We start from the raw sequence: 20,335 nt of genomic DNA, 5'->3' as shown, positions 1-20,335 counted from the left end.
TAACAGGATAAGATGCATTTAAGCAAATGAACTCACAAAGGGCACAAAAAGTAGCAAAAAGCGAGAGAATGAAGAAAGACACGTCGCGTCGGCAGCGCATTGAAGTAGGCCAAACAAAAGGCAAGCGAACCACTTGGCCAGCGGCAAATGGTCAACTGGCCAAAGAACCACAAAAGGCAAACGGCCAAACAGCCAAACGGCCAAACGGCCAACGGCAGCAGCTGGCTAAGATGAGCAGCACAAGATTAATAAAGATGAGGGGCACAAAGGAGGCCAACAAAAGGAGGCTGCGATTGATGAAATGCGGAAGTCTTAGGCTGAAAGCCAGGAAGCAGCCGCTGCGATCTATCGATGATGAACATTTTTAAAACCATTTAGCAAATAATTTCAACAATTTGTTCGTTAAATTCTTTAAAGCATTGCGAATGCAATAAATGTGCTGCCCAGCGGCGTGTCCTTAGTAGATACATCCTGTTGTGCGCTGCAATATTCTAAAGTATCCTGCTGCCAGTGTCAACTATATATATGTATATAGACTTTTTTTTGGCACAGCTCACTTTCCGACTGTTGACACTTTCAGCTGTCCTGTGGAACACCACCCGTTGACCCCGAATGTCCTGGTGCTAATATGTTGAACAGCAGGTCGCCTTTAAACTCTTGCTGCGCACTGAGCTGTCGTCGGACTTTACAGCTCACAGCGCGCTTTAGCCAGAAAAAATCGGCACTCGTTTGCTTCAAACACAACTGTGGGAACGCCGATCTCCATTTATTCCATCTCTATCTATTCAAACCCGAAACACTTGACCCACATGCAGCGATTACAACTGCGATCTGTACATATCTCTGTCCTTCAGCCAAATTACGCAGCCTGTAATCGATATACTGATGAGCTCAGTACAGGATCATTTACAAACGATTTTATGCTACATTGAGTTATAAGACACAAACAATAGCATTAGATAAGAGCCAGCTGCCAGCAGCCGCAATAGATGTGGGCACCATCGATTGAGTTTTCTTGTGGTTTCGATATCAAAACAATTTATAATAGAGGTAAACAAATGGGGCTAACATGGGGTAAGCCAGGAGAAAGTAGAAAACTCAAGGCAAGGTGCATCCCTCTTCCTGTCTTAGATTATGTTGTATAAAGTTTCATAATTCATAACCAGGCAATTTAAAGAACAAAAGTAATCCTTGATATTTCTATTGCTACAATATCCAGAAAGTTCCTTGAGAGATACACCAATTGAGTAGACTTTGCATATAGCTTAATACTTTATAAAAATGTTTTATTTTTTAAGTAAGCAATCCATGATAATTCTGTCACTAAAATCATTAGATTCCCATACACCATGTTGAGCGTTACCAAATTATTTATTCTATTGCTGAGCGTTAAGCATTGTACAACGATTGCGTCTCCAAGCTTGTAAGTTTTTTTTCCCATACTTTTTTCACATTTTTACACATTATTTATTTGTACGTTTTCAAAGGAAAATCAGTTTTTCTCAGTTCTCTAAGTTGATAGCAAAAAATAAAATATGGGACGCCGCAAGTCGAAACGTAAGCCACCGCCGAGACGTAAGCTTATCCAAAACCTGGAAAGACAATTCAATTGTCCCTTTTGTAATCACGAGCGATCCTGTGATGTGATTATGTAAGTCTTACAGTAGAATACCTAAGTAATTCTCTATTATTTATCTATGATCTATCCTAAACAGGGACAAATTGCGTAAAATCGGTCGCATTGTCTGTCGCGTCTGCCAGGAAGCCTTTCAGAGCCAAATCATGGCTCTATCGGAGCCCATAGATGTCTACAATGATTGGATTGATGCCTGTGAAGAAACTAATTAGCTATAATAACTCCTACTAAACATATACATACAGCAGTCATATTATTCTTTGTAAAGGTGAAAATTTGTATTCTTTTTGATTTGTTCACTCGAAAGTATGCAATATCTTCTGTTGTTGCTCCTGAATTAGCAGATAAGCCTGAAGCTATACTTTGAAACACAGTTTTATACACTGCTCTAATATGATAGTAAGCCAAAAATAATTAAATATAAACTACTGTTATCATATCACTAAATAAATATTACAAAATGTAAATAGCCTATTTATTTAATGTACATTTATTTAATGTACATATATATTACATGCATATTTTAGTTTAAATGCATCAGAAATATGTAAAAACATATGTATAATCATAGAAATATGTTCTATTTTTATTTATTTTTTTTTTTTTTTTTTTTTCGTTTTTACTATTAATTTACATATAAAACTATCATAAATAAACTCAGCATTCTCCCTTCTAAAAAAAAAAAAAATAATTTCTTTAAAACATCACTTAAAGTCGCAAATTAAATAAGTTTTTAAACATTTTCATTTCTGAGAATATAGTTTAGAACTTCAACTTTACTTTAAATTACTTAAGATAATTGTTTAATCTTAGTTAGCATTGATGTCAATCACATGAAAAAAAAAAGTAGTCCGTGAAGTGTTTAGCCTAATAAGTGTGACATAAATTTAGATAAAACATTATTTGAACAGTTGTAGGGCAACCCGAATTTTGTGATAAACAGCATTTGCCAAAAGTTGACTATAAAAGGGGCAAGCGTCGCTTCAGTTAGCATAGAAATTAACTAACCAATTAACTTAATCAACATGATTTGCAACAAATTCCTTATCATGAGCATTGGTAAGCATATCAACCGGAATTATTGATAGATCTTGCTTAACTTCTCTGCCTTCCTTATAGCTCTGTTTGCTTTGGTCCTTGTGGCTTCTGCCGAGGACAGCGGAGAACAGATCGCTGATCGTCGTTTCCGCTGGATTGGATCCAACGAACAGGAGGAGGAGCAGGACGCCGGTGATGAAAATGATATTGAAGAGGAAGACGATGCGGAAGAAGAAGAGGAGCCAGTAGAAGACGCAGATAGCCTAGAGGCAACAGAAGAAGACCAAGAGGAAGACGAAGACGCAGAGCAACTCGATAGCGAAAGCGCAGAGGACAATGCTTAAATCAAAATACATCAAGAAATATTAATTAATTTTCATTAACTGTTAAAACTATTTAAATATTGTTTAACTTAATCACAGTTTTTGCTACTATTTTTTATATTTTTATATCAAATCGCAATGAAATATAAAGCAAATCACAAAAAAAAAAAGAAAAACCAAACAATATTTGTATCATTAATTTTATTTAACATAATTTAAAGTATGCATAATCAAATTTTTAATATGGTTTACAAACATTTAATTATTTATACTTGTATTTATTTGTATTATGCATTTAAATATATAGTATTTATATTTAAACTATGACTAAACATAAATTTCATACAATTATGTCATCGCTCAATAATTTAATTGAAATATGATAAAATATAATATTTTACCTTTTCTACATTTTAAATAAGTTTTTTTTTTTTTTTCATTTAACCAAAATTGGAATTGGAATGATACACAGGCAACAAATCGAAATGTAAAACAGAAAACGCTGAACAAAAAATATTATATATGTATATCTTGTATCAATTAATAGACGGTTTATTTAAAGAGGTTCCTTGAGGTTTCCATTATTCTGCTGATTCTCGCGTAACATTTTCTTCAGCGCAATACCAAGAGAGATCGTTTATGATTGGCTCCGGTTTGGAAATGAATCGCCAACAATTAATTGCACAAGTTAATTAGATTGTATCCTGCCTATTTACTTTAACTCTTCATTGATGTAGTTGTAGTTTGCCTTAATGCGTTGCGTTGCGTTGCGTTTTGAGTCTTGTTTTCTCACCGCACACCCCAGCCACAATCCAACTGTTCCGACTGCCGACCGCGTCATCACACATTGCTGTCGGTGCCCACGGCTCCGGTAAAGGAGAACGGCTGCGCATTGCTCACAATGCCCGCCCGATCGCTGGTCGTGGACGCTGCATTGCCACCATACGATGTCTGCGCTGCCGCGGCTCGCATATCGGCAGCGGAGGCTCTGCGATGAGTGAGGAAAGCAAAATATTAGACATGAATTCACAAACGAAATGGTTTAGTATAAATAGAGCTTGCTAAACTTAAGACAACATATTGCTAAAGAGTTCTAGAAAATAAGTATGTTAGGTTGATAGAAAACTAATGGGAATGTGTCTCAAATTTAGGACTCGTGCTTTGCATAGGCCAAACAACTAACTATATTGGTTAACGTTCGACTTATCGACTAGGAAAACTAAAAAGGTAACAATAGTAGGCTGTGGAGTTTTTAAGCCTTTAGTCAAAACTAAAAATGTTACTTTATATTTAACAGACTAGATTAAATGTTACTAGAAGAGACGTATCTATCGAAATTTTCAGTTCAATTTTGCTGTTAATTCAGAGAGACTTTTGACAATAGATTTAAAATTCTACAAAGAATAAAAATTAATTGATTTCATATGCTTTTCGTGAGCTTAGAGTAAGTACAGTGCATAATAGACTTGGCAAGAGTTGAGCTAAATAATAAATTGAAACTCAGGTACTAAAACTGACATAGAATACATAGGCAAAGATAACTAAAGACATACATTGCAAAAAAAAAAATATTTAATAAATATTTAAAAATATTAAAAAAAAAATATTTTATAATATTTAACAAAAACGTTTTCATTAGAAATATGGCAGCAATATTATTTTATATTTATAAATATAGAAAAGTCCATGCAAACTGCAAAACAACAAAATAAAAATAGCAAACTCAAAAGAGAACTAACAGAAAGATATATATTAAGATATAGAAATAGTGAAAGCAATTCTTAGAAAGTAGCGCCTTTCTATTTACATTCTAAATGATATCAACATAGTGCAATTGATTCGATTCGACTACAGAATGTTAAATTGGACTAATAGTTCGTGCTAAGTATAAATTGACATTAGCGTACTTCTTGCTGTTGTTGTTGAAGTTTATGTCGCTCGTTTGCTGCAGGCATTATTAACTGGGACTGTGTTCTGTGGCAGTTTGGCATGTACAATTCATTAGCATAATATGTTGATAATATTTATTTCAGTTAACTGGTTAACATAATATTTTACTTGAATGTTGTTTAGTGTTGCGTTCGTTAGGCATATATATATATATTCATATATATATTTATATATAATTAACTAATTTCATCTATATATTTAATGTATATTAAGCTAGGACGACGTTGTTCAGGCTGCTTACGAGAAATTGATTTTTGTAACAAGTAACCAGAGAGTATGCATTTATATAGAGAAGCCACATTGGATGCCAATATGGATCCATTAGGATGCTTATTGTGTTTTCCATTTGATGCGAGTATTAATATTAAATAAATGATGACTATGCGTAAAACTAAATTAACAATAAGAGTGCTTAGCTTACGGCAATAAATATATAAATTAATTATGATTGTTAATTGAAATACAATAAAATAAATATTATTTAAAATGGAATGAAATTCTGAGCACACAAAAGGCTTTAGCCGAATACACATGATGTTTAGATTTCACAGTAACCTTTACAAAGTTTACGTTAATATATAAATTACAATGGAAATAATTATAATGAACAATTCTGGTATTTTTTTGTTTCTACTTTAATAAAAATAAATCAAAAATACTTGTTCATCTCAATTAACATTTTAACATTTACATTCGTTCACTTTATTTATGTGCAAGCGCAACGCATATCAAATGAATGCTCTCTGAGTTTTATATATTGCTCTACGATTCTTGACATTATTTTTCTTATGTTGCAGGTAATTTGTTCTATAGCCGTGTGGAAGCTGTTTAGCGTGTTTTTTGTTATCAATATGAGCTTTCATTAAAAATAAATTGTACATGTTGTAGTATAACATATATTTTATATATTTGCATATTTAACTGTATGTATTTGTTCAAAAAACGCCACAGGACATTTAAAACTGGTGAAATGCGACTACATGCACAGGACGAACAATGGCCAAGAAAAATAGAGAAAATGCATTTGCGCAACAATTTATCAACATTTTATTATTTTTTTGTTTTGTTTGCTTAATTTTTTGTTTTTGTTTTTGTCTTAGTTTTTGTTTTTGTCAGTAACAACAATTACGAAAAGTTTCTTTCATTTTCAATTGGTGGGGTGTTTTTGTAATTCTGTATTCAATATTGTGAGACTACAATATGATCTATGCGCGGCACAATGCTGTAATCAGTTTTACATATACACATATATTCATATGCCTATATACATATATGTATATATATATATATTCTTTTAATTGGAACGAACACTAAAACTATGCGTCGTAAAATATTTGTTACTTATTATTTCATTATGATATTTCCTTGTCTAACTGTCTGATGTGTATCGGGCGTATGTGTGTGTGTGTGTTTGTAATTGGTTTGCTTTATGCTTCAACGTTCAATTTATTTTTGGCAGTTTATGCATTGGTTAGCGCATTTATGTTGGACGCCAAACATCGGGATCTTCCATGAGTGTGATATGCTGATCGCCGCCCATTTGCATTTGGCCGCCCGTCTGGCTGCCGGACATTTGTGTGGGCGATGTGGCCGCAGCGGCCATGTCCTCGCGCGAAGCTCTTTTGTTAATTATTCATTATTGCATTAGGCAACAGATGTTGTTTATTTATTTTGATGTTAGATAACATTAGTTGTAAGTGTAAGCGTAATCACAGCGCAAGCAGTTCAAGGAATAGAGAGAACATTATTTGGATTAGCATTTTGTGCCTTCAGTATTTTAGTTCTCCGCTCCATTTCACACTAACAATTGCTAACTAGCCAACTAACTGGATGGATGTACGGGCCACATACATATGCATACATGCATATATATCTGCCCAAGACTTCCAAGCAATACTCACTTCTTGCCTAACGCCATCATGCCGTAAACTGCGCCGGTGGCAAAGATCAGACCGCTGCCAAAGAGACTCGCCAGTCCAAAGCACATGAAAATCGGCGGCACTGCCATGCTGCAGGAATATATACATATACATAATATTAATTAGAACAGTTTGGAATAGATTGATATAGCATTTGGTACTCACGCGCAGTATAGGCCCGCCCGAAAGAACATGGGCTTGGCATCCACCATTTTCGATACATCATTGACCTTCTCGATGCAGACAAAGCAGAACGGCGCCTCCAGCGCCATCACCACAAAGCCTGCTAGCATTTGTATAATGCCCGCGACGAGGCATGAAACGCTGAGTCCAATGATTGACAGAACGTTCCATAGGCCAAAGAGTATGGCAACTGAAATGAAAGAGAGGAAGAACATATATAATATATTTAAATAGAGATTCGATGTGACCTAGAAAACAAAAGATAAGCAATTTGCAATAAACTACTGCACATAAAACCTGCTATGTTAATCAGCATGTTTATATTATCCATTAATAACAAGTTAAGTTTTAGGGATTATAGGAAATAATAATAAATATTATAATATTCCCTGCGACGTACTCTTATCTATCTCCATGTAAACTGTCTGCTAGTTAGTTTTTAACATGCATGCTATCTATTTAAATGGGATTCATGCCACATTTCCTGCCCGATAGTTTATCATAAGCTCTTGTACACACTAGATACATTAGTTAGCAAAGTCATTTAATAGATAGCTTAAATAGAAAGGGCGTTTCGAGCCACGCAAGCTAAAAATGGAATCAACGAAGACATTAAAAGAGAATTATCTAGCTCTCATGTTGTTATTTAAATCGGATCTGTCCAAAAATTCAGCAACGCCTCCAACATTTGGCCTCATTATCTCTACGCCCAGAGTTTCTGGTGAAAATAATAGAATAAATACGTATATAGTATAACTATTCGAGTGTAATCTAATCAACGGAGCTGACTCATACAACAACTAAACTTTTATTTCTATAAAATTACTATACAAAAAAAAAAAAAAAAACAAGTAAGAAAGCTCCAGTCGAGACTGCTCGACTAGGAGATACCCTGAACCCTCCAAGCTAATCTAATCATTCTGCACTTCTTTTATGCACACATACATACACATGCTTCCACACGCACGCATAAGCCTGCGCTCTGCTAACTGCGCAGTAAGCAGCGACTGCGCTTGGGCTGCGTTGCAATGTGGGCAATATTATGAGAATTTATTTGTTGAATAACTTCTTTTGTAGACATACGATCTTTATGAAACTTTTAGGACGTAATCATATGGTGAATATGTGTGTACATTCCAAAGCCCAAGTCTCTAGTACTTGAAATGCGTCTTTTACAAATTGGGGGTGAAGGGGGCGTGGTATCCAAAATCTGTAAATTACAAAATCTTTGTATCGATTAACTTCATATACAACGCAAATTTGAAGACTCCAGGTCTAAAAATGTTCAAATTAGGCCAAAAAAACAAAATCAATTTTTCGATTATTCTCGATAAAAAAGTTATCGGACGATTTATCGAAAAAATAAAGCAAACTCGTACTGCGTATGGTACTCACGAGTATGCATGCCAAATTTCAGCTCTCTAGCTCTTGTAACTTCTGAGATCGACGCACTCATACGGACGGACGGACGGACGGACGGACGGACAGACGGACAGGGCTATATCGACTCAGCTCGTCACGCTGATCAAGAATATATATACTTTGTGGGGTCTGCCACGCCTCCTTCTGCCCGTTACATACTTTTTCACAAAACCATTATACCCTGATTTCCCATTTTCAATGGGTTCAGGGTATAACAAGTACGAAAGCTCCAGTCGAGACTGCTCGACTAGGAGATACCCTGAACCCTCCAAGCTGATATTCTAATCATGCTGCACTTCTTTTATGCACACACACACATATGTATCCACACGCACGTATAAGCCTGCGCTCTGCTAACTGCGCAGTAAGCAGCGACTGCGCTTGGGCTGCGCTGCAATGTGGGCAATATTATGAGAATTTATTTGTCTAATAATTTCTTTTGTAAACATATGATCTTAATGAAACTTTCAGAGTGTAATCATATGGTAAATATGTGTGTACATTCCAAAGCACAAGTCTCTAGTACTTGAAATGCGTTTTTTACAAATTGGGGGAGAAGGGGGCGTGGTATCCAAAATCTGTAAATTACAAAATCTTTGTATCGATTAACTTTATATACATTGCAAATTTGAAGACTCCATCTTAAAAAATGTTCAAATTAGGCTAAAAAAACAAAATCAATTTTTCGATTATTCTCGATAAAATAGTTATCGGACGATTTATCGAAAAAATAAAGCAAACTCGTACTGCGTATGGTACTCACGAGTATGCATGCCAAATTTCAGCTCTCTAGCTCTTATAACTTCTGAGATCGACGCACTCATACGGACGGACGGACGGACGGACGGACGGACGGACGGACGGACGGACGGACGGACGGACAGACGGACAGGGCTATATCGACTCAGCTCGTCGCGCTGATCAAGAATATATATACTTTGTGGGGTCTGCCACGCCTCCTTCTGCCCGTTACATACTTTTTCACAAAACCATTATACCCTGATTTCCCATTTTCAATGGGTTCAGGGTATAAAAAGTGAGAATAAAAAGAAAATTCAATGCTCTGAAGCTCAGAGAGCGTGACAAACTAAACAAGCAGAAACACTTGTTCAAATTGGAGCATTTGTCGGCTCAGCATCTGCTGAATGAATAGATAATAAACAGATGTCTAACATTGTTAGTTGTCTGATGAACTATATGGAGTATTTAAATATGAAATATTTTAGCCTAGTATTCAATTAAGTTGTAACTAAATGTATATGCATACTAAATACATCTCTTTATAGCATTTTATCAGCTGTTTACCAAGCAAAAAAAAAATAATAATCTTGGACGATAACACAGTTTGGGGACTAGGTAAACAAAAATATCTAAATGTGTTAATTGAGCAAAGTTTTCATTAAGTATGCAAAGATAAGAATTAAGGCGATTTAAGAGTATTTGATAGTCTACTGTCCGCACAGAGTAGAAAAACTGTAACTGAACCAGTTTCGTTTGAAAGCTAATCTGAATTTTGAGGTTGTTGCGGTACGCGGGTTTGCTAAACTCCTCCAAGTACTTGGACGCTGTGCTCTGTGAAGCGGCATTTAATTATAGTTTTATATGTATTAATTATGAAAAGCACAGTTTTTGCTTGTTGTTACTTATGAAAAAGAACCGGTTGTGGGAAGCCGCACAAATGAATTCTCTTCAAATTAGCTGACTTGAGACAAACTCGATGTTTTCCTTTGCATTTCTATTAAATACACATTTTATTTAAACCATATACTTAATACCAATCGGATTCCATTTTGATTCTGTTTATTCGTTTTATTAGTTTACTATTGATTGTTTATATAGATTTGCTGATTACGAAACATTTGGCACGTGATTCAGCAACCAGCTGACGTTGAAATAGTAATAAAAAATAAAATAAAAAAACAGCTCTATTCGGAGCTAACAAATTGTTTTCATAGGTAGCGTGTCATTGAACTTTACGCGTTTTCCTTTGAATGAGTGCGAAATGAAAATGTTTGCATTTGGCTTGCTGAAAATCGCGTTAAGTTGCGAGGGAAAAGCCAGCACACAGTCCGGGTTCAATGTCATAGCGACTGCGGAAACGTAGAACAATGGATATATGTACATATATACATTTATAAATTTATATATATACATTATGCAAAACAACAGAAAGCAAAGAGAGATGCAAAAATAAAGGGAGAAAGAGAAAGAGAGAGAACTAACATAAAGAGAGCGGCAATTCGATTACTGATAAAATAAAAATAAATCAAATTAACCATGTTAAATTGATGTAATTTAATGACTAAATCGAAATGCATCAAGGAAAATGGAAAATACAAACTTGACACATATATATTTACATATATAATATATATATATATGTGCACAAGGCTGTGCCAGACGTGGGCAGCATACACACCCAAACACAGGCAAACATTTCTGTATCCTTTGTAGCAGTTTCATCTTGTTGTTGTTCTCGTTCTTTTTGCTTTTATCAATGTCAGGTCGAAGAGCGAGCGAGCGAGCAAGAGAGTATGCGTGCCGTGAGTATTGTGGGTGGATTACACAAATACACACGCACGCACACACACACCTATATATATATAGCCACGCATGGTACACAAATAGATAAGCTGTGTTACAACAAAATGTGTAACATGCAAAACATAAAAATCGATGCTAATAGCCACATAAACTGTAATTGTTGTTGCTGTTGGTGCTATTGACAGTTACTTACAGAATGCAGCAACAATGCCCAGCACCCGTGAGCCATATTTGAGATACCAAGGTGCTTCCGGACCGCCAGCTGGATCTTGATTTGGCCGCGCTAGCAGTTCTGCTAATTTTCCCGTAAACGACTGCACAGAAAGAAAACAATTGCAATAAAGAAAAGTATTACTTTATATTTGAAAAATCGAAGCACAACCGAAGCACAATATATATATTTCTTTTTAACAATGCAATTTGTGACGCGGCCGCTTTTGATTATACACACACGCACACACACATGATTGACATGCACAATTCACGTCACCAAAAAACTTTGTGCCGCGTTCTAATAGAAACAGTTAGTTTGTGTTTTGAGTATTTGAGCGTTCAGCGCGTGTTGAAGTACGTACCATTTTGCTAGGCAACTATTTAAACTTAAACTAGTTATAGCACAAATGAAACAACTTTATGCACTTTACACTGACGAAAAACGCAGAATAGAAAAGATATGCAGAATAATAACGATAACAGAGGGAGCTATCGAATTGGCGTTGCCACAGCATTCGATATATTCAGAACATAAGCTCTGCTAACAGAAGCACTCCTCAATTTTACAGTAATGCTCCGCATGATGATAGCTTGTGTTTACAAATTCATTTATCTGAAATGCTTCTTCAGGCTCTCGTTGCTAAAATGGAAAATGAGTTTTTTTTTTTTTTTTAATAAAACACAATTTTCTTTCGGTTTGTCGGAAGTACAAAATAAAAATGTAATACAGATTTTATTGCCTGAATTTAGATATATTGCCATTGTTGTTTGCACACAAAAAAAATATAGGGTATTATGGTCTATTTTATACGAGTAATTTGTTGATTCTTAATCGAATGAAATGGGCGTTAAGTTTTCTTTGTTTGGTTCGGTTCAAGATCAATAATAGTCGGCAAATTGCCATTTTTGATATTTACGCTTTGTTGTTTTTGTTGGACGTTTTACAGTTGAAACTGCTCAAATGCATAGCAAAGGTTACTTATTTACCGTTCTTCGTTGAATACTTGGGCGGTAACATTTAAAATTGATTTTAGTCTACGGCAAGTTGTGTAGTTTTCTTGTTGTTGTAGAAAATGGCAATTACAATATGATTTTAAGTATTTTGATAGACATTGACTTCATACTACGAGTATTTGTCCACACGAAAATCCTTCGCCCAAGTATTTTAGGATTGTATTGCTTAAAAATTAACTTAAATGTTTTTTCGATTCATGTTCTTTAGGGATTTGTCTGTTCGTCCAGCAGCCCGTGCACTAAAGTTAACTATGTGCTATTTCTATTGATTTGTGAAACATAAACTAGTATAGGTAAATGTAGTTGATATACTCGTAGCATTCTTTAAGCATTTGATTTTTCATGTTGCACATTATGGAAAATAATTAAGTATGTTTTTCAGCTTCAATTGAATTTCTTGTTACAATTTTGAATTTGAATTTAATTTAATGTCTTTTGTTTTGGTTTTGTTTGGCTTTTTTAAATTAAATCTCAATTATTACTATTTCACACTGAAAGAAATTTGAATTTAAACATGGTTATTGTTGCTATTGTTTGATATTTGATATTCATTGCAATTTGTTGTTGTTGTTGTTTATTGATTTTCATTTTCTTTTTTGTTTTGTTTGGTTTTTTGTTGTTTGCGCAAAACAAATGCACAGTGAAATTGTTACAAATATTGAAGAAAACGAAAATTGAAAAATGATTTAGTTAATGACAATTTCGATTGAACATTTGTTAAGCGCCTCGAACAGTTTCGGTTTTTCTTACTGTTCGAATAAAAGAAAAAATTAGAAAGAAAATTGGAAGAAAATTAAAAGAAATTAAAATTTTGTTATACAATATACAAATTAATATGGCTTTTCAAAAAGCTTTAAAAGTCAATTGTAAAAAGTTAAAGCGAAATCGTTGAAAGGACAGTTTTCAAGGCCAGTTTGTGGGCAGCATTGCGTAAAACAAGTTTAAAGATAATGTTTCAGCTTCAAATGTTTTAAACTAATTTGTTAAATTCGTTAAATTTATCAAGAGTTGTCACAAGGTTTTCAAAATTTGTGTCTTATACAATGTTTTTATTTTTTATTTATGCTTAATTTTTTGTTTTTTGTTGGATATGCCTACCTGATATTGCCCCCAAATCAGTTTTGGGATTTCTATCCCCTTTCTCTCTCTCTCTCTTTGACTCTGGCTAACTCTTTAATATTAGTTTTAGGTGTATATATTCATATTTATATGTGTATGTGTGTGTGTGTAGGGCTGTGTATCTGTGTCTGTCCGTGTGTTTGTGTTGGGGCAATGGACAAGGTTTTTTTTTCATCGATTGAAGCATTATTTCGAATATTAAAATTGTTTGCTTATAAAACACTTGTTCGGTTCGTCGTTCTCGTATGTATTTTATGCGTATGTACTTGTATGTTATGTAATCGTAGTTGTTGTTGTTGTTGTAGTAGTAGTCGTAGTAGCTAGCCGTTTTGTTAAGATCACAATTGTGCTAAGAAATACTATATCACAATTAAATATTTACACTCATTATTATTATTATATGTACTTATGCTCATGGCATTACATCTTAGGTGGTGGTAATTGGGGCGGGGCAGTAAAAACGACCCAGAAAGTCATGCAAAATGCTTGCATATTAGTTGTTTGCCTCTTTGCCACATAACTTGATGTTGTTCTTGTTCTTAATGTTGATGTTGTTGTTGTTGTTAATGTTGTTTTATAAAAGGTTCATTGCACTTGGGTGCAAGGAACGAATTGTACTTAATAAAAGTATAGAAAACAAATAACTTATATAGCAGAACGTTAGGCATTTAAAGCTATGCTTTCATTTCTTTGTTTTCTTTACTTTTTCTCTCTATCCGGCTCTATCGCCGTCTCTCCTCCTTTACTTAACTCGTTTTTCACTTTACTCTTAAAAAAATAGACGCAAACGGCTTAGGCTGGAACTCTAATTAGAAGAATGTTTGCTTTACTTTGTTTGCTCACTTTATAGCTTACAGGAAATTAAAACCAATCTAATAAAACATAATTACTTGTCGTATAATATCGTGTTATACCTAAAAAGTGTTTACTGCGTTCGAATTGCACAACTCTTCATTGCTATGCATTGCTTTTATATAATAATTATATAAAAATTTTGCCTGACAATTTTTACAAAATGACGTGTGCTGGAGCGGAAGACTCACGTTTTACATTTCTCTTTGTTTTTCCTTCACTTTTTTTTTGGTATGAAAATGTGTTTACGTTAATACAAAACATTTTACATTCCTTGCTTGCTCGCTATATACAAATGAATGTCGAAAAGATTGTTGTTCTTTATGTTTGTTGTTGTTGAAAAATGCATCTATCGAAAAGTCCATAAGACTTTTAATGAGAGATCCATGGGAAACACCTAAAACTTAATATGTGTAACGATTATTGTTTCTTGTGTGTGTGTGTGTGTGTGTGTGTGTTAATGCTGCCTACAAACTGACCTTGTGACTTAGAAATGCAAGAAGTATGAGAATTTAGAAGGAAAGAATTCATTCAAATTGAATTAGCAAAATACATTTGCTATGAAATTTTTGGTGAATGAGAAATTCGTCCACGAATTGAAATTGGGCGTAAAATTCAAAGGCCCTGGTTGTTGTTGTTGTTGCTGCTGCTGTTGTTGTTGCTGCGGCTGCTGCTGCTGCGCCTGCTGCGATTGCGGACGCTGCAAAATTCGCAAATTGGTGCCAGATGCCATGCGCTGCAGCTTGTGCAATGTCTGTGCATCCGGAGTTGTGCTGCTGTTGTTGCCAGTTGCTCCAGCAACTGTTGTTATTGGCGAATTCAATGAAACCGAAGCGGGACGTGGACGTAGCAGCGGCTGTTGTTGTTGTTGTTGTTGCTGCTGCTGTTGCTCCGGTTTGGCTGTCTTTTGTGCTGCAGCTGCTGCTGTTAGCATGGCAATTAAATCCATGCCAGTTGTGGGTGTTGATTGTTGTTGTTGCTGCTGCTGCTGTTGCTGCTGTTGTTGTTGTTGTTGTGGCTGCTGCTGTTGTTGTTGATTGTTGTTTCTGGTCAAAATGCTTTTGACAACAAACTGCTGCTGCTGCTGCTGCTGATTGTTTTGTTTATCACTTTGCGATTTGGTGCGCGAACGTTGCTGCTGCTGCTGCTGCTGCTTTTGTGCCTTGGCCGCTTTCTGCTGTTGCTGCTTTTCCTTGCGTATCAAATCAAAGGAGCTGACAATCTGCAATTGCTTCTGTTTAGCCTTGAGTGCACCATCTGCAATCTCAGCATTGCTTACCTTCTCATTGCTTGCCGGCTGTTGGGCATCATTCTGGCTTTGGCTATGGAACAGTTGCCGTTTGCTGGTTGCTGTTGCAGCTGTAGCTGTTGTTGGTGTTGTCGCTGCTACTGCAGCAGTTGGTGTTGCTCCAGCATTTGCTGTCACTGGCGTTGTTGTTGCTGTTGTTGGTGTATTGCTGCCTGCAGCCACATTCAGTTGTTTGTTATTATTATTATTCATGTTGATATTGTTATTGTTGTTGTTGTTGATGTTAATGTTGTTGTTATTGATGTTGTTGATGTTGCTGTTGCCGTTAACATTACAATTGCTATTGCGCTTGATATTACTATGGTAAATGTTACTGTTGGCAGTGAGACCGACACTTCCAGCTCCTCCTGCGCCCGCCTTGCCATTGAGATTATTTAGCTTAACTCCATCCAAGTCGCCCATCGATTTGTGCCGTTGACGTTTCGACGAACTGCGCTGCTGCTGATCCTTTTTATCATTGTTGCCATTCGCAAGCATTGTGGGCGACGTGGATGTGCCACCGTTACCGTTTAGGATGGCCTTGGGACTCTGCTGTCCCGAGCATTTGCGACGACGAGTTGATGGCTCAATGCCGGCGCGACGTTCGTTCACCCACTTCTTCAATCGCTTCACAAACGGCATGATCATAAAGAAGGAATTGGAGTTCTTACCCAGTTTGGCTTTCGATATGGCATCGTTCTTATTGACCGGCAATGCATCAATGCGAAACCAATCACAACACTTAATCTCATTACGCGTGCGCGGCGCAAATTTCGTATCTAACGGTATATTGCGCACTATATACAATCGTGTAAATTGATAGTTAATAAAAGCCTCAATATAATCATCAGCATCTATGATGTTCGTTATGTCAAAGCCCGTCTCCTCATATACCTAGGGTAACACAAAGGAAAATGTTATTTTTAAATGATCATATAAAATATATATATAATATAATTTTTCTATTTTTACTCACCTCCCTGGTGGCACAGTGTTCGGGATTCTCGTGCTCATTGATTTTGCCCTTGGGAAAGCCCCAAGAGTTTCGAGCGAAATATGATTGCACCAACAGGCAATGATTGTAGTCCTCCGATACGAGGATGGCGCCATATGTGGGCACAGATAATTTATACGTTTTCCACTCCTCCAATATCTGATTCACAGTGTCAAAATGCTTGTTCAGAAAGGGAATGTGCTGCAAAAAAAAAAAAAAATAAGCAAAATATTAATATATATATTGGTATTGCACTCGTTATGCTGCCCCTCTCACCTGAAAGAGTTGCATGGCAAACTGCTTGATGCCCACCGCGGGCAGCTTTCGCTTTTGCTGCATCTGCTGTTGCTCCGATTCCTCGGGCGCACAGAAGAAGTCCAAGTAGAACCAATGCGCCAGCTCAATTTGAAAGCAAATGCGTATTAAATTGTTGAGCTCCATGTCCGGTACATTGATGATGAATCGACTAGCCAGATCGTCGAGTATATCGGACGGAATTTTCGATTTCTCTGGCAATTTAATGCTGGACGACTTTATTACTGTTGCTGTTGCTGTGGCTGTTGCTGTTGCTACCGGTTCGTTGCCTGTTGCTGTTGTTGCCATTGGATCCTCTGAGGAGGAACAGGAGCTGCCATAGCTATTGGCCGTTGAGGAGTTGGTTGATGTGCTTGAGTTAGTCGATGATATGGATGAATTGAGTCGTTGATTTTGTGCGCTATGCCCATGATGTTGATGGTGTTGCTGCTGTTGTTGTTGTTGTTGTTGTTGATATTGTTGCTGCTGCTTCTGCTGTGACGACTTCCTTTCGATCGCAATGGGCGCACTGATGCCCGCCGCAGGCGTGACAGCAACACTTGCAGCTGCGGCTGTTGTCTCAAATACGGCGCCCGATTTGAGCAGCTGTGTCAAAATGTCAGTCTCAGCTTCGTTATCAGAGTGTCGTCGTTGTTGTTGTTGTTGCTGTTGCTGTTTAATTGCTGCCGTCGCCTTTGCGGCTACTTGGGACTCTTGCTGATAGGGCGATCCAAAAGTGTTGCCAGAAACATTGATATTGCTATTGCTATGGTTGTGGTTGATGTTGATGTTGTGGTTGTTGTTATTAATATTGTTGATGTTTAGCACCTTTTGGAGCGTCAGCGATGCAATCAACGCCAAGTTATTGACTTTAATCAAAGCATAAAATACACAGTTATTATAATTAAAATATTTCAATATATAGGGCTTATAGAATATCTTGCAGAGCTATAATTTACCAAGAATTTAATAAACAATCAATGCTCATGTTGTTTTTAAATAAATATTAAATTCACTATTTGAGTGACAAAAGTCACAAGGCAATGCACACAAGGTAAATATTTAAATAAATTAATTCAATTTGTCGCAATAAAACGACATTGAAACTAATTTCCACATATATGAGAAAAAGTATGCCATGAAATAATTTTATTACGAATATATAGATTATAAAGAAATTATAGACCGTTTTACTACCATATATAGAGATATTTTACTTCATTTCAATGAAATGTCAAGTAATATAATAATATAATACCATTGTCTTTCATTAACTGATTCACTCTTTGCTTGACAGTGTAAAACTAATAAACGAAAACGTTTAACGGGAAACTGTTTTTGATATATGAAACTTGGCATATCTAGTTACCGGAAATAATACCCAGATATGATAAAGACTGACTGCGAAAAAAACAACAAATAATAATGGAGAAATATATATAAGTGTATCGATTGCAGGGCAAGTAGACTTTAAACAGATTTACAATATGTGTAAATACATACATATATATATACTAAGTTATACAAAATGAATCTGTTCATGCCAGACAGCGTTTACTGTATTTGAAAACAAACTGTCAAAGCTTATAAAATTAACAACACAAATTAGTCACTGATTAAGTGAATCCCTTTGATTATCTTAGTTCATTAGTTTAGCCCAAAATGTTGTAGTCGACCTTCAGCTGCTTCTTTGCTGCCTTGTTTTCTGCTCTAAAGAGATTTGAATTATATTCAAGCAGAGATCACCTTGAAAATAATGCTGAATAATCATTACTACTGTGTGATTGTATGTGTGTGTTTGTGTCTACATAATGATCACAGCTGGGCCAATGATCTACAAATTGCGCAACAACAATTACAAACACTATTTGTTAGTAATCTTATGGCCTCTACGAGCGCATACTAATTGGGAATGGGCGCAGTTCAGCGACCTGCCTTCGAGTGTGTTGCAAGCGACTGCGCTGCCGCTGCGCTGCAACTGCACGCGTGGAAAACTACTGAGACTAGCAGATACAAACACCAACGTACAGTGTTGCCTGCTTGGTATGAAAATACTTTCTTTGGAGACATTAAATGCACTAAATTTTACGCACTTTTGGAATATCTAATATTCAATAAATTATCAAACATTTTTTTTAAAGAAAACTAATATTTAATAAAGAAAATTTGTTAAATATCAAAATAGTATTTTTTAAGTATATACAAGTTTATGACAATTTTTTCTTTATTGCATTTTTATTTTCCCATTTTCAATCCATCAATTTGTTTAACTGTCCGATTGAGTAAACAGGCGAGCTTTCCGATTATGAAATCTATACTATACACTTCCAAGTCCAATGTATAGATAGAGATAAGGCTATCGCTCTGTTTCTCTCTCTCTCTCTCTCGCTCAGTATTTTTTCAAGTGCTGCTATCGTAAAACTAATGTAATATTTATTTTTATTTTTCTTTGACATTAATATTTAATTACGTATATTTTTGTAAGGCCTAATCATTACCGTTATCATTTTGATGGGCTCTGCTATCGGTGTTTATTAATGTGTTGCCTACTGCTGTCGTTGCCGTTGTTGCCAAAACTGCGGCGGCAGCAGCGGAGCGCCTCTGTCGCTGCTTGTGCTGCGACGTCGACGTTGTTGCAGTGGCAGCAGCGGCTGTTGCGACGACGGTATTATATATTGGGGCAATTTCCATAATATTTAGTATATATTTGTTTTTAATACACTTTGTTTATATTTTTATTTGTAATATATTTGGTTTGTTATATTTTTATTTATTTTTCAATTACAATAAGGTTTAATTTGTTGATTTTATTTTTTCTTTTTTTTTCACGCTAATATTATATTCAGTCTTCGTCGTTCTTTTGTCGATTTTTGTCACGTATCTTTACAATATCGTGGATCGCGTTTTTTCTGATTCTGTTGTTGTTTTTGCTGTGAATATGGCTGCCAGTCGTCGAAAATCGTTGTTAGCTGCTGCTGCTGTGGCTGCTTTTGTCGCACAAATTTCAATTTCCAATGCAATTGTTGTACTTGATGGTTTTTGTAGCATGCATTTCTTGCCTTTGATGTTGGGATGATGTTGCAATCAACATAATCTTCAATTGTTTTTCTCTTGATTTTGTTTGTGTTGTAAGCCATCCACAATTAATTGTGTCGCTAAACAGAAACAAAAAGTCTCCGTTACTCTCCACTCGACATACGTACGCACGCACACAACCAAACTTGTTTTTCTTCACGTACTTTCTAAAAAAAAATGAGGCTGCCTGTATGTATGTGTGTATGTGTGGTTTTTGCGTCACTCTTTTTTTGCAGCTTCAATTTGCCTTAGTCGCTGTTATTTATATTCATGCGTAGTTTATATTTATTTCCTTATACGTTGCACTTAAATTTATCAATTACTTTGCACTATTAAATAGCTTTTTAATTTTTGGAAAAATGCTTCCTCGTCGCACATACACATATGAAAGTCGCAGACGTAAGACCACCTTTTGGCATCAGGAAAATACTCAACGAATTGTACTACGCGTTGCTTTTAATAGGCATGTAT

At 35.8% G+C, this 20,335-nt stretch overlaps 4 protein-coding genes across 8 annotated transcripts; 2 read left to right on the top strand and 2 right to left on the bottom strand.

Moving 5' to 3' along the window:
• Positions 1-1,264: 1,264 nt before the first annotated feature.
• On the top strand, positions 1,265-2,103 carry LOC108614032 (transcription elongation factor 1 homolog). 3 transcript variants are annotated; one of them, XM_018007915.2, is made up of 3 exons: positions 1,265-1,423; positions 1,488-1,651; positions 1,716-2,103. In XM_018007915.2, exons 2-3 carry the CDS (start codon positions 1,536-1,538, stop codon positions 1,846-1,848), a joined length of 249 nt encoding a protein of 82 aa, XP_017863404.1. In that variant the 5' UTR covers positions 1,265-1,423; positions 1,488-1,535; the 3' UTR covers positions 1,849-2,103. The 3 variants fall into 3 exon arrangements, with proteins under 3 accessions (XP_017863404.1, XP_089324586.1, XP_089324585.1); XM_089468460.1 differs by having other exon boundaries at positions 1,276-1,423; positions 1,507-1,651; XM_089468459.1 differs by having other exon boundaries at positions 1,277-1,423; positions 1,497-1,651.
• Positions 2,104-2,439: 336 nt separating this feature from the next.
• On the top strand, positions 2,440-3,172 carry LOC108614031 (uncharacterized). Its single transcript, XM_018007914.2, has 2 exons — positions 2,440-2,695; positions 2,756-3,172. The coding sequence occupies exons 1-2, from the start codon at positions 2,662-2,664 to the stop codon at positions 3,016-3,018; spliced, it is 297 nt and encodes a 98-aa protein (XP_017863403.1). The 5' UTR covers positions 2,440-2,661; the 3' UTR covers positions 3,019-3,172.
• A 7-nt stretch (positions 3,173-3,179) lies between these two features.
• Positions 3,180-11,751, bottom strand: fwe (calcium channel flower). 2 transcript variants are annotated; one of them, XM_018007911.2, is made up of 5 exons: positions 11,591-11,751; positions 11,209-11,329; positions 7,032-7,239; positions 6,849-6,956; positions 3,180-3,985 (listed from the first exon to the last, which is right to left on the bottom strand). In XM_018007911.2, the coding sequence occupies exons 1-5, from the start codon at positions 11,591-11,593 to the stop codon at positions 3,838-3,840; spliced, it is 588 nt and encodes a 195-aa protein (XP_017863400.1). In that variant the 5' UTR covers positions 11,594-11,751; the 3' UTR covers positions 3,180-3,837. The 2 variants fall into 2 exon arrangements, with proteins under 2 accessions (XP_017863400.1, XP_017863401.1); XM_018007912.2 differs by lacking the exon at positions 3,180-3,985 and adding an exon at positions 6,048-6,566.
• A 1,006-nt stretch (positions 11,752-12,757) lies between these two features.
• Positions 12,758-20,326, bottom strand: DCP2 (decapping mRNA 2). 2 transcript variants are annotated; one of them, XM_018007906.2, is made up of 5 exons: positions 19,288-20,326; positions 16,772-17,658; positions 16,478-16,696; positions 15,493-16,395; positions 12,758-15,435 (listed from the first exon to the last, which is right to left on the bottom strand). In XM_018007906.2, exons 1-5 carry the CDS (start codon positions 19,478-19,480, stop codon positions 14,755-14,757), a joined length of 2,883 nt encoding a protein of 960 aa, XP_017863395.1. In that variant the 5' UTR covers positions 19,481-20,326; the 3' UTR covers positions 12,758-14,754. The 2 variants fall into 2 exon arrangements, with proteins under 2 accessions (XP_017863395.1, XP_089324575.1); XM_089468449.1 differs by having other exon boundaries at positions 12,758-16,395.
• Positions 20,327-20,335: the final 9 nt, after the last annotated feature.

This window comes from Drosophila arizonae, chromosome 4 (assembly GCF_054131065.1).
Source record: "Drosophila arizonae isolate 15081-1271.41 chromosome 4, UAZ_ARI_1.0, whole genome shotgun sequence".
NCBI classification, from domain to species: domain Eukaryota; kingdom Metazoa; phylum Arthropoda; class Insecta; order Diptera; family Drosophilidae; genus Drosophila; species Drosophila arizonae.
The sequence above is the reverse complement of the archived record's forward strand: the minus strand, read 5'-3'. Positions and strand labels throughout refer to the sequence as shown.

Coding starts and splice junctions, on each gene's coding strand:
- LOC108614032 (XM_018007915.2), top strand. CDS start 1,536: ATGGGACGCCGCAAGTCGAAACGTAAGCCACCGCCGAGACGTAAGCTT. Junction 1,652..1,715: donor CGATCCTGTGATGTGATTAT/GTAAGTCTTACA, acceptor TATCCTAAACAG/GGACAAATTGCGTAAAATCG.
- LOC108614031 (XM_018007914.2), top strand. CDS start 2,662: ATGATTTGCAACAAATTCCTTATCATGAGCATTG. Junction 2,696..2,755: donor ATTCCTTATCATGAGCATTG/GTAAGCATATCA, acceptor CCTTCCTTATAG/CTCTGTTTGCTTTGGTCCTT.
- fwe (XM_018007911.2), bottom strand. Junction 7,240..11,208: donor GGGCATTGTTGCTGCATTCT/GTAAGTAACTGT, acceptor CTTTCATTTCAG/TTGCCATACTCTTTGGCCTA. Junction 3,986..6,848: donor ATGATGGCGTTAGGCAAGAA/GTGAGTATTGCT, acceptor CACTCATCGCAG/AGCCTCCGCTGCCGATATGC.
- DCP2 (XM_089468449.1), bottom strand. CDS start 19,480: ATGGAAATTGCCCCAATATATAATACCGTCGTCGCAACAGCCGCTGCT. Junction 16,697..16,771: donor TTGCCATGCAACTCTTTCAG/GTGAGAGGGGCA, acceptor TTTTTTTTGCAG/CACATTCCCTTTCTGAACAA. Junction 16,396..16,477: donor AACACTGTGCCACCAGGGAG/GTGAGTAAAAAT, acceptor GTGTTACCCTAG/GTATATGAGGAGACGGGCTT.